We start from the raw sequence: 14,384 nt of genomic DNA, 5'->3' as shown, positions 1-14,384 counted from the left end.
GAAGGAAAAGCTTCATTATGGATGTGACGGGTGTAAAAAAATTTTCTTGTGTGACTTTTTTCTCTCTCTCTCTCTCTCTCTCTCTCTCTCTCTCTCTCTCTCTATATATATATATATATATATATATATATATATATATATATATATAGTTGAAGTCAGAACTATTAGCCCCCCTGAATTATTAGCGCTCCTGTTTATTTTTTCCCCCAATTTCTGTTTAATGGAGGGAAGATTGTTTCTGCACATTTCTAATCATAATAGTTTTAAAAAAACGTATTTCTAATAGCAGATTAATTTTCTCTTTGTCATGATGACAGTACATAATATTTTACTTGATATTTTTCAAGACACTTCTATACAGCTTAAAGTGACATTTAAATGCTTAACTAGGTTAATTAACTAGTCAGGTTAGGGTAATTAGGCAAGTTATTGTATAACAGTTGTTTGTTCTGTAGATTATCGAAAAAAATGAGCTTAAACGGGGTTAAAAAATTTTCTCCCAAAAATGGTTTTTAAAAATTAATAACTGCTTTTATTGTAGCTGAATTAAAACAAATAAGACTTTCTCCAGAAGAAAAAAAATTATCAGACATACTGTGAACATTTCATTGCTCTGTTAAACATCATTTGGGAAATATTTAAAAAAAAGAAAATAAAAATCAAAAGGGGGCTAATAATTCTGACTTCAACTGTATATGAATTTATGAATATATATATATATATATATATATATATATATATATATATATATATATATATATAGAGAGAGAGAGAGAGAGAGAGAGAGAGAGATATGAATTTATTTTATGTATATATATATATATATATATATATATATATATATATATATATATATATATATATATATATATATATATATATATAGTTGAAGTCAGAATTATTAAACACTCTGAATTATAAGCTCCCCTGTTTATTTTTTCTCCATTTTCTGTTATCTTTGCCATGATGACAGTAAATAATATTTGACTGGATATTTTTCAAGACACTTCTATACAGCTTAAAGTGACATTTAAAGGCTTAACTAGGTTAATTAGTGTAACTTGGTAGGTTAGGGTAATTAGGCCATTTATTGTATAAGGATGGTTTGTTCTGTAGACGATCAGAAAAAAAAATGTAGCTTAAAGGGGCTAATAATTTTGACCTTAAAATGGCATTTTAAAAAAACTGCTTTTACTCTAGCCGAAATAAAACAAATAAGACTTTCTTCAGAAGAAAAAATATTATCAGACATACTGTAAAAATTTCCTTGCTCTGTTAAACATCATTTGGCAAATATTTAAAATAGAAAAAATAAATTCAAAGGGAAGGTGAATATTTCGGACTTCAACTGTGTGTGTGTATGTATGTATATATATATATATATATATATATATATATATATATATATATATATATATATATATATATATTTATATATATTTATATATATATTTATATATTTATATATATATATTTATATATTTATATATATATATATATATATATATATATATATATATATATATATATATATATATATTTATATATATATATATATATATATATATTTATATATATATATATATATTTATATATATATATATATATATATATTTATATATATATATATATATATATATATATATATTTATATATATATATATATATATATATATATATATATATATATATATATATTTATAAATATATATATATATATATATATATATATATATATATATATATATATATATATATATAAATGCATCCTCTGATTGCTGCTTTGGATGGATGTGTATGTAATTGACTTCCGTTTAAAGAAGAATTGAAAAAAATATATGGTACAAATAATGGTAAAAAAAAATTTTATCAACTCTTTATTTAACACCTATTTAACATATTAAGAGGTTGAATAATCAATGTACGGAGATGATGGCAAGTTTATTTTTTATATATTTATTTTTATTATCTCCCCCTCTCTTTAATACAAATACTAAAAGAAAAGGTTTCTCTTAACTAATATTTTTTAATGAACGAAAAACATAATCTTGACTCTTATACAATTACTATAGTTTACTATCACTAGTTTTTATTATTATTATTAATAATAATAATAATTAATAAAAAATAACCAATTAAACAATTAATTAATTAATTGGAGAAATAAATCCATAGGAAATAATTCAGAATATTTTATATTGATTGTTGTGAAAACAAATCTGTTCTAAATCTGGCTGTAATGCAACCCAACAATTGTACATTGGTTCGTTTTATTACACGGTTCTTAAGTAAAACACCACTAGAGGGAGGCATTACGACCCAGAAACAAAAGAAGATTCCTTCAGAGAAAATGGCTGAGGCAGTGGAAATCTCTACAGTTCTGTGAAAAAAACACTCTTTTTTAGCTGTACAGATGATACCTTATGCTAAAAGTTGTTATAATTTATCCTGTCACTCCAACCTCGGTTTATAGGTAACCGTAATACAACACATATTTAACTTGCTTACTTCATATCATTAATTCATTTTCTTTTCGGCTTAGATGCCTTTATTAGTCAGGGGTCGCCACAGCGGAATAAACCGCCAACTCATCCAGCACATGTTTTATGCAGCGGATGCCCTTCCAGCCACAACCCATCTCTGGGAAACATCCATTCACACTCATACACCACGGACAATTTAGCCTTCCCGATTCACCTGTAGCGCGTGTCTTTGGACTGTGGGGGAAACTGGAGCACTCGGAGGAAACCCATGCGAACACAGGGAGAACATGCAAACTCCACACAGAAACGCCAACCGACCCAGCCGAGGCTCGAACCAGCGACCTTCTCGCTGTGAGGCGACGGCACTACCTACTGCGACAGTGCTGTCACCTGTTTACTTCATATGTTACATCACTCCCTATGCCATGCATCATATACTGCATATTTTCAGTTTTAAACTTAAACCGAACTATGCCGAGCTCAGAGAGATATATACCATGGTTACATTTCTAGTTTAAAGTGAACAAATGAAAAGACCCTCACAACAAAACAAAAGCCAAGTGATAATGGTACTTTATTATTACTATTATTATTACCATTAGTGTTACACAACAATGATTTTAACAGCTTATATACAAATAATCATCTCCACCCCCAAAAAATGAACCCAATGACCAGGCTGAGTTGCTCATGCTACTCTAAAATGTGGAAATTGTAATATCCTGCCTTTCCTGTGACATTCGTATTCCTTCAGCCAGATTTATATCAAAACATCGACCCCACCCATTCATCATAACACATGACAAATATGGCATTCATAGTGAAGAAAATATGCAGTTATTCTTGAATAAGGCATAAACAGCATATTAATATTTCTCAGATGAACTGAACCGTAGAAAGGGAGGGGGCCGGTGGTCATAAACAGCTTATGCTTTTATGGCTGAACGTGCAGAAAAGTGACAGAGCAGCAAACTATGATGAATTTATGCACTTTGTTTGCTGTATGGGCGTCAGGACCAATTTAGTTTGCATGTGAATAAGAACAGTTACTTTACTTTTCATAGGAAATCTGACTCTTGGTGTCCTCCGTGCCAGATGATAAAGATCATTACGCATGAAAACTAGAAACTGGACACGTTCCAGATGTGCGGGACCACCATTATGGGGTGGGGTGGGGTGAGGGGTATGATAAAAATACAACTTTTTTCCCCCTCATAAAATACACACCCTTATGTTGACAATTTAAATGTGCTTTTGTGTTTTATGATTGACTAGATTTAATAAAAAGAAAATGAAAAGTATAAAAATGAATTATTTTGGCATCAAAAAGCATGAAGATAGGCAAAGAAAAAGACAACAAATCATACAAAAATCATTACATAGTTCCAGATTAATCAATAATAAGTCATTGTATTGTCTGAAGCGTTAAGTCATTAATTGTCTGTTATCTGCACAAGCTCTTGTGTAGGTCAGAATAGTGCATTCACAAAAGTAACCAGATCAGAAATCTATCTGGTAAACATGGAAATAAATAAAACAGCACCCCATTTATTCATTATTTGGACTCTGAAACTAGTGTATGTCAATATTCGATACCTTTTATTCACCAGAGCATCTGGTGCAAGAGGCTGACAAAAGTTTAAGATAGAGAGGAAGACTTTAGTCCCCATGGTCAGTCTCTAGGAGTGTGTGCTTCTCTGGATTGACATCTCCAAGGCCTCCCTGGTGTTCTGGTTGTCCTGCTCGAACACTTACATCTTACTGAAGCACTCTTTAGCGTTGTTCCACACTTGAATTCCCTTCAAATGAAGCAGGATTACATTAACACATCAGTCCTGTGTCTTAAAATAGTACAAATAATATGTATTTTATTTTATTGCTTAAATAAATGTTATTATTTTTTTTCGGTCATGATCAAATGTTCTCTCCATGCTCACCTTTTTACACATGCTGATCTGCATGATGGCGTAGCTGATGAGAGCTTCTCGGAGATCATGGTCTTTCTGCTCTTTGAACCTCTCAATGTCCGTCCATGCACCTTTCACAAACTCTCTACACAAAAAGACAGATTTTATTCTACATACTGTATTTATTAATTATAATGAAGCCTGATGTTAGTTACTACAGCCTAAGATAGGGCTTCTCAATTAAGATTTTTCCCATAATCATAGTTATTTTAGTCAATATTATAATCAGGATTATTTAAAATGATTATAAGTTGGGGATATAACCAGTGTTGGGTAAAAAAAAAAAAAAAAGCTGATCTTAATCAGAACTTAAATAACATGTCAGACTTTCACAATATTGTTATATTATTTTTGTGTGTTTGGCTTTTTTTTTATATTTAAGTCAGGGGCGACATGGTGGCTCAGTGGTTCGCACTGTCAAAGCAAGAAGGTCGCTGGTTCAAGTCCTGGCTGGGTCAGTTGGCATTTCTGTGCGGAGTTTGCATGTTCTCCCCATGTTCATGTGGGTTTCCTTTCCTCCAGGTGCTCTGGTTTTCCCCACAGTTGTGTTGTGAGTCTAAATGAGTGTGTATGGATGTTTCCCAGTGATGGGTTGCAGCTGAAAGGGCATCCGCTGTGTAAAACATATGCTGGATAAGTTGGTGGTTCATTCCGCTGTGGCAACTAAGCCAAAGCGACTAAGCCGAAGAAAAATGAATGAATAAAGTTTAAGTCACTTTTAAGTGCTGCACAGATCTAATTTACAGTTACATGTGCATTTCCATTCTCAACTCTTTACATTAATTTATTACATAGCAAATAAGCGATTACGGTTTAAATACTTTAATAAATCTAATAAATTTCAATACGGCGGCTCAGTGGTTAGCACTGTCGCCTCACAGCAAGAAGGTCGCTGGTTTGAGTTTGCGTCTGTGTTTGCATGGGTTTCCCCCACAATCCAAAGACATGCGGTACAGGTGAATTGAATAAACTAAATTGGCATGCATGTATGCGTGTATGGATGTTTCCCAGTACTAGGTTGCAGCTGGAAGGGCATGCGCTATGTAAAACATACTGGATAAGTTGGCGATTAATTCAGCTAGATGAATAAAGGGACTAAGCCGAAGGAAAATGAATGAATAAATTAAGCACGTCATGTGCTGCAAAAGCCACATTACATGATTTTATCGATATTCATTTGAAACTGGGCTTTGTTAAGATGAATCGGGAATGAATGCGGATTGCTGGAAAGGGGGCTGGATAATCGTTTTAATCTCTATTGTTTTATCATAATCGTAGGATGCCAAAATCGATTAACCAAACAGCCGATCCTCAGATCTACACATTTTTAAAACTGAATAAGCCTGGTTCACCCCAACCCCTTAATGTGGCGAAAAATTAAAAAATGTAAATTAGGTCAATTAGGTTTAAGCTTCTCACTGGTGATCTTCAAAATACAATTCTACCAATAGGTTTGGCCGACAGCAACAGAAAGCATGGTCTGCGATATCATGTCTTCTGTTGCTGTCTGCAAAAACCTATTTAATCAGCTGAGAGTATAGTGCAGAGCTTACTCGCATTCTACATTTCTGTCTTTGACCATTTCCTCTCCTTCTTCAATCTGTGTCTCCAGCATTTTCAGCTTGGCCTCTCTCTGCTCTGGGGTCTCTTGTCCAAACAGTTTACTGGTCATTCCCTTCAGAGAGAAGGTCCGGACCGTCTACATGAGAAAACAAAAAAGTCAATGACATCCAATGGATGGAACAAGCCACAAACTCCTACTCCCATGTTTATGAGCAGAAAGCTGAATTATGGATGTTTTCTCACATTTTGTTTTCTACAAGTGAGCCTAGTAATTGGCCATATCAGCTAATTGGGTCAGAAAGTTGTGTGTGTGTATCATTGGCTTTTTGTGCTGCTTAAATGTTTACATTAAAATAAACCAATGATAAGTAGTCTTAATTTACGCAAAGGACCAGGCCACATTAAAATTCAATTCAATAGCATACAAACTCAAAGACACAAAGATCACTAAATTTTGGCCAAAAAGATCTAAATTTAGGACTGTGTTTCAAAAGTAAATGCTGGATTTGATATATTACTGCTGCACGATTGCAATATTTTGTTTTTGTGCTAAATATATTGTGATATGAATACCAGTTCACCAGATGGCTTGAATAGCTATTTGTGGGGAAAAAATTAATTAAGATTGATTGGGTTTTTGTAAGATTTTATATTATTTGTATGATTCACAATAATAAACAATCAGCACAATACACACACAATACAGCACAATTCTACACACAATACCCCATAATGACAATATGAAAAAAGAAATTTTGAAATTGTTGCAAATTTATTAAAAATAAAAAAGCTGAAATATCACATGTACATCAGTATTCACAGCCTTTGCCGTGAAGCTCTAAATTAAGCTCGGGTACATTCCGTTTCCACTAATTATTCTTGAGATGTTTCAGCAGCTTAATTGGAGTTGGCCTGTCGTAAATTTAGTTGATTGGACATGATTTGAAAAGGCATACACCTGTCTATATAAGGTCCCAGGGTTGATAGTGCATGTCAAAACACAAACCAAGCATGCAGACAAAGGAATTGTCTGTAGACGGCGACAGTATATCTTCCAGCAGGACAATGACCCAAAGCACATCCCCAAAATATCAATGGAGTGGCTTCACAACAACTCTGTGAATGTCCCTGAGTGACTCAGCCAGAGCCCAGACCTTAATCCTATTGAACATCTCTGAAGAGATCGGAAAATACACTGTTGCTTCCCATCCAACCTAATAGAGCTTGAGAGGTACTGCAAAGAGGAAAAGGCGAAAATTCCCAAAGACAGGTGTGCCAAGCTTGTGGCATCATATTCAAACAGACTTGAGGCTGTAACTGCTGCCAAAGGTGCATCAGCAAAGTATTGAGCAAAGGCTGTGAATACTTATGTACATGTGATTTTTCTGGTGTTTTATTTTTAAAAATCATTGTCAGTATGGGATAGTGTCAGTATGGGGTATTGTGTGTAGAATTTTAGTAATATTTTTTTTCTAGGAATAAGCCTAGAACATTAAAAAAAATTTGGAGAAAGTGAAGCGCTACGAATACTTTTCGGGATGCAGTGTACTTTGCAATGACTTCACACAACTCATGTGTTCGCAACTGTTATGCTCATCAACTATAATCTCTCAACATTGCAGATCCTGCGATGTGACTGTTGCGGATACACACATTGTGATATTAATGCTGAAATGATATACTGTGCAGCCCTGAAATAGATATACATGTGTGATATTTGGAAGCTACAATATTACTGTAACTGTAATTAACAGTTGGTGTTATAGAGTCACTTGTCAAAACACAAAAGAAGCCTTAAGAGTCCAAATGAAGCCTATTAGAATGCAGTTAGGATGACTACATAATTCAAGTTATTATATATTTATTTAGCAAGATGAGTTGAGTTAAACTTTGTCCTTTTTAGGAAATGGGTCTTATACAAAAAAAGAGTGTGCTTGCACATGTAGTATAGTAATACTATTCAACAGTTCAAACTAATTAAATACTGAGATAATTAAAGTGATCCACCTATCCATTAATTCAATAAATCACTCTTTAAAACTGGGACTTACTGCAAAAAACTAGCAGAAACAGGTATAGTACCAGCATAAAAACACACTCAGTAAAATGCTTAAAGTATAATAGTAATAAAAAAATCCCCAAATAACTAGATCTTATTTTTTTGCCAGTATCACACACTCCTACTTATGATGTAACATGGCAATATAATGATTAAGTCTAACTGGAAAGTCCCTCATTCCAGACTTAAGGGGAGTGAAGTGGAGTTGGTGTAACTAAATGGACACTGACCCCGGTGGCGAGTTCCTCCCGCTGCTGTTTCTTAGAGCTCAGATCCTGGACGGCTGTCTCCAGTTCATACTGAGTCAGTTCATGCTTCCTACACACTGCCCTGTCAAAGTACACACACACACAAAATATACAAAAATTGACCATTAAACAAATAAAGATGTTTGTATGTTACGGGAATTGTTAAACTGAAGACCTAATGTAGATGACCTGCAGTTTGATCACTTTCAGAAAACCAGATGGGGGTTTGTGTTAGAAAAAAGTTGCATGTGAGTAACTTAATCAGCCTGTGGGAGTTTCTAGAACATTTCAGATTAACCTTACTGTTATAACAGCTTGTGTTTGGTATGCTTTAGGTCAGTTTTTAAGAAGTTTAGGGAAATTATCACAATTCTCCTTTTGCAGTGAGCTGTTAATTTAAGGTGAAGCAATTCAGGCAATGCAAATAATGTTACCGCAATGCATCTGCGTAGAAAAGATACTCCTTCAGCTGGTCTGCATAATGCTCCTCTTCTTCTAGAATATCATCTATAGAGGCAGCATACCTGCAACACAAAAAAACAACTGTACAGTTATTTTCTGATAGTCATTTCCTGCGTACCAGAACAGCCTGACACAGGAACAGTTTCTTCCCTCAGGCAATCCATCTCATGGACACTCTATAGTAATTGTAAAACAAATACCACTACTTTTTTATTCACATACAGTTGAAGTCAGAATTATTAGCCCCCTAAATTATTAGTTTGTTCTGTAGACTATCGAGGAAAAAAAATGCTTAAAGGGGCTAATAATTTTGTCCCTGAAATGGTTTTTAAAATTTTTTAAACTGCTTTCTCCAGAAGAAAAAATATTATAAGACACACAGTGAAAATTTCCTTGCTGTTAAACATCGTTTTGGAAATATTTAAAATAGAAAGAAAAAAAATCAAAAGGGGGCTAATAATTCTACAGTACTTCGTAATTCGACTTCTACAGTATACACTTAATTATTTGACAACATACTTCACATGCCAATTTGCACATAAAAGCTGCACATATAACTTTGTAGATAGTAATATACCTGTATACACTTGTCACTTTGTATATTTGCATTCACTGCTTACCTCAGGGTTCTTACACGTTTTTTAAGTCAAAGCAACACTGTAATTTACTCTTAAATATAATTTACCCATCTTGAATGCAAAAATAAAAACAAATAAAAATAGCCAGTGCCACACGCATATGCACATTCTTTAATGTTTAATTTAAATAATGAATCATTATTATCTACTTAGCAGGAAATTATTATGAAAGCAACACAATTACATTTTCAAGCAGCATCAAGCACTTATCCAACATCTAAGCACTTTTAAAACCTTGAAAACACTCTTTATTAAAATAGAAGCATTTTCAAGGATTACCAAATATATTTTAATATATTTATTATCTGTTTTTTGTTCTGTCTCTGTCATTCTGTTGCACTGTAGAAGCTGTCACGAAAACAAATGTCTTGTATGTGTGAACATGCCTGGCTAATAAAGCTCTTTCTGATTCTGATAAGGTGACAGAAATGTGCACACTAGCGTGCATATTTTGTTTTGTAAAAATTACTTCAAACTTTTATTTATTTTTATTATTTATTTTTTCAAAGCACTATTATATTGATCTAAATCAACAGAAAATCCATTTAAACTTTCCATTGAAAATATATATATTTATAAGTGTCAGTTTCTGATGCAAATATCAAACAGCACACAGATTAAATAGGGAAAAAATGAGAAAGAATGATTGGGATGATTTCTGAAGGATCATCAGAGTATGAAAAAGATTTGAATGCACAGGAATAATAGACCCTTTTTCACATATTTTTACGGGTTTCTCAGTAGCAAAAGTTGTCATAGTTGGGTAAACTTAGGCTACGTTTACACTGCAGCCAAATGTGGCCCCAATCTAATTCTTTTTTGTCAACATGCGACTCAGATCTGTTTTTGTCTTGACTGTGTGAACAGCCCAAACCGCATGAAATCTGATCTTTTCAATTCAGATTTGTGCCACTTTCATATGTAGTATTAAGTCAGACACAGGTCTTATGTTATGCAATGCGGTCGCAGTGTGAATGGTCATGTCGGATTTCATCTGTCTTTTACATAATCTTTGGCCGACATGCATCATTATTCTGTGCCGCAAACATCATCTACTACTCAGCAGCACAGTAGAATGGCACACAGGGCAATAACTTTACCACAGAAAGATGGCTGTTCATTTTTCAAGGCAAAACTGGTGCTTGTTAACCAATCTGGTTAAGGGCAGGTGATCGAGCACCCAAACCCTCCTTCTGCACATGGCTATTGAAGTAAAATGAAATAATTCTGCAAACAGAGATAAACCAACTCCATCTTCATAATAAGTTCAATACATTGGTGGTCAGTAAGGTGTGCACCGTGGTTGTCATACATTACAAATGATCAGTGTTTTCAAACACAAGTGACTTATTCTAGGTTATAAATGCCGAAATACACATTAGTAGTAGCAGCACAACGCTTTGTAGTTCATTAAATACACCACAATTGTCTGTGAAAAGGCCAATAATCATATTAAGCATAATTTGACAACATGCTTACTTCATACAGTATACACATTGTGTGCATAATTAGACATTTTGTGCTCTCCGTAATGTACTTTTGAGCATGCGGGTCAGTTTAGGACCATGATCTGTTCACACTGCAAGTCTGATATATGCCACATTTCTAACAACAACGTGAACACCCATGCAAAAAAATTAGATCTGAGTAAAAAATCTGATTTGAGCACTAAGCCCCACAGTGTGAACGTAGCCTTAGAGCGCAGTGAGTGGGAGATTATAAGAAATCTTTTTTTTTTTTTACAATCCTATTTGCTAAAAAAAAAGAAAAATGCCACGATTGTGTAATCAAGACTTTCAGAAAAAGAAAAAAAAAATAGTGTGAGACTGATGACAGCAGCCAGAGAGAATAACGTCAAATTTACTGTCCCGCCCCTATAAATGCTGGATTAGAAACACCTCGCATAAGCGGTAATTCGCTTTTGTAATTTTACACAAAGATGATATAATGCATACATAAATGTTTATACAAATACATTTTAAAATAAATCAAAATATTAAAAACTTTTAAGGATTTAGGATTATGATGACTGGTAATTGAGTCATAACAGTTTTGTGAAAAGGATCCATAAACATTTTTACTTTAATGTTAAAAAGATACAGTATATTACAGTATTTCAGTTCATAATGCATTTGATTCAATAAATGGAGCCTGTCTGAGTTCTCTTTGTTTGACAATTTTAGAAAAGGTCTATAAACACAGATTTTTAATGATAGCATCATATCATCCATTTTGGGCCTTTTAAATACACATTTACATTGAAACCACTAGTTTTATAATATGTATATGGCAATGTTAATGTATTTGTGCTAGGCGGAATACATCTGCTACGCTGCTGCTGCTTTGATATTATGCCAGAGCGAGTACAGAGACCTGCTACTGCCAGTATATACACAGACATGCCTTCTGAGAATATAACACGCTACTGCTGCAAATATACATGTAACCCCCAGTAACAGATCTAAACACAGGTGGAGCTGAGGTAGAAGAGGCTCTCCGAAAATGCGCTGCAGCTTAAACAGCATAAAATGATGCAAAGCATTTAAACTGATGAGGAGAAAGCTCATTGGCTGCCGAGGTACCAGCAGGAGTTAATGATGTAGTTAATGACGCAGGAGCAGATTAGGTGACCTATCAGTTTGCATGAGCATAGTTTCGTGGCAGAAAACTCATTGATGCCACAGGGCACAGAGAGTTTCTTTCCATTACGTTCTAAACAAAAAAAAATATAAATATGAAAATAAATGACTTACTTTCATTTAAATTGCCACATTACACATAAATAGACTTTACCACAATTAATACCTAACAAATAAACCACTTTTCACTACATTTGCCTTAATAAAACAGCTGAATCTTATTATATATACGGTAAGCATGATATAATATTTTGCACATACCACCCATCCCTAATGTGACAAGCTGGCATTCTAGTGAAACTACGTCTATAATTCTCTCTAAATCAGACGCAGAGCCAGAGCAACCAATGCCAAACCCACAGCACAGTCTGTTTGGGGTATTTTGAGGAATTCTGGGGAAAAGGTAAGCAACATGATCTATAAAACACTCTGACAGCTGCTGAATGGGGGCTGATGATGGACAGGTTGTTTCTTTCAGTGCTGAAACAGACAGGCAGCGCACTGGGCTCTGACCTCTGACCTTTCCTCCGAGTACAGCAATCTGGAATCCATCAGAGCAGACAGCAATACAAAACCAGAATAGAAATGACAGGGCCTGGCTAAAGACTCACTATAAGGACACTACCGCGAAAAAGTCCCTCTCACAACATCAAATAAATAAACATAGCTAAACGTTTTGGCCATGGCTCTGGGAGATTTGCGCCTTGGTCTGCCAGCCAAATCAAAACATGAGCCTCCCAAGGGCGCATCATTCTGGCTACTTGTTATGATGGTTGGGGGGACGTGAATGGAAATTTGAGAGGAATCAGATCAATCTGGCAAATGTGTTTAACAGAAAAACACACACATTTAGAATCATGGGGTGTATCATAAAGCATCTTCATATTTCAGGGTCCTCGATGAGCTCCCAGGAGGGTAACGGGATCGTCCCAAGTAGGAGAAATGCAATTAAAAACAGCTGCAATAAAAACTGTAACTCGAAAGTGGCTACAACTCGAACCCCCAACAAAATCCAGATGGGTGGATAGTACTGTATCTAATGTTCAAATATGGAGAGGATAAGTTTTTCATTAAACTACAAATGGACAAATACCTGCAATATTGGGAGAATTGGATTGTGCCTTTGTCTTTACACCATGTAAACTGATCTTTATATGTATTTGTCAATGTGAGCTGTAGGGAAATTTCCAATGTTATTGTAATTTTTCATTGATTTAATTTTTTCTTTCTTTACAAATTTTCTTTCTTTATAAAAAATCCTATTATTAAAATCCTAGACTAGACCTATATACCCTCATTAACCTAGTCTTGCACTTCAAACTGAATATCTGTATCTTGAAAAAATCATATAAAATATTATGTATTGTCATCATGGCAATTGTTAGAAATAAGATATTAAAACTATTATGTTAAGCAATTTGTTGAAAAAACTATAAAAGAATTAAAGAGTCCCTATGATGGGTTTTTGAAAATGACCTTCCATGTAGTGTGTAATACAGCTCTAAGTGAAGTGAAATATCCAGCTAAGGCTTAAATCTGAAAGTGCGATGCGTTTAAAACTATTGATTCATCTATAAAAGAGTTGACTCATAGTGGTTTGAATGAATCGTCTTGATAAAGAGTCTTTAGCCGTGTCAGCATGACCTCGATACAAACTTAAGCCCCGGCCATTTGTTCTGCACACAAACCCGGAAAAATTTAAACCTGCGGCCTCGCCCACAAATACTGTAGAAAGAAAAAGAAGAACACCGTAAAGGATGCCGGTTGAATCATGTCGTGAAGACGCTGTGCTCAGCTGGATATTATTGGAAGTGTGAGGGAAAATAAGTTTTATGTTCTCTACCCAAAGATGAAACCGTGAAGAGTCCGTGGTTGAGGTTTAATTTTGCAAAAATACCTGAGCATTATAGCCCCTGCCTTGTGCTACTTCCATCAATTTTCGGACAAGTGCTTTAGTAATCTACACACTTACAACAGCAGATTTGTTGGCCATTTGTTAAAGGAAGGATCAGAAAAGACTATTGATGTATGGGACTTTGTCAGAGCATGACAGGAACTTTACAGTACACAGTTCATGGACCAGTTTCTTTCTCCATTTTATAAGTGTAAGTAAGTACGATTAAAATGGTTGCCTCTTTGTTTCTCTAGCTTGCAAATTATGTATTTAATTGTTTTGTTACTTGTAACCGCTTGTACTGTGTCTGGGAAACTCTTTCTATTCTCATATCACACCTAAAGTCACGTTGAAAACGCGACGCATGCCGCTTTGTTAACAGATTTAAATTATTTTGTGAGCTCATGATCCACAGCCGTTTGTCGTTGCTA

General features: G+C 34.4%; 1 protein-coding gene across 3 annotated transcripts in view; it reads right to left on the bottom strand.

Moving 5' to 3' along the window:
• Window positions 1-3,039: 3,039 nt before the first annotated feature.
• The window catches only part of snx4 (sorting nexin 4), a 33,207-nt gene continuing 21,862 nt past the window's right edge, over window positions 3,040-14,384 (bottom strand). For all 3 annotated transcript variants that reach the window (XM_087265977.1, XM_087265976.1, NM_001014346.1), the window contains 5 exon segments: window positions 8,755-8,844; window positions 8,303-8,402; window positions 6,004-6,149; window positions 4,421-4,535; window positions 3,040-4,282 (listed from right to left, as the gene is read on the bottom strand). In XM_087265977.1, coding sequence (XP_087122103.1) covers window positions 4,235-4,282; window positions 4,421-4,535; window positions 6,004-6,149; window positions 8,303-8,402; window positions 8,755-8,844 — 499 coding nt within the window. In that variant the 3' untranslated portion in view covers window positions 3,040-4,234.

The sequence above is a fragment of the Danio rerio genome, chromosome 9 (assembly GCF_052040795.2).
Source record: "Danio rerio strain M-AB ecotype USA chromosome 9, GRCz13ab, whole genome shotgun sequence".
NCBI lineage: Eukaryota > Metazoa > Chordata > Actinopteri > Cypriniformes > Danionidae > Danio > Danio rerio.
This window is presented reverse-complemented; position numbering and strand designations above follow the sequence as displayed.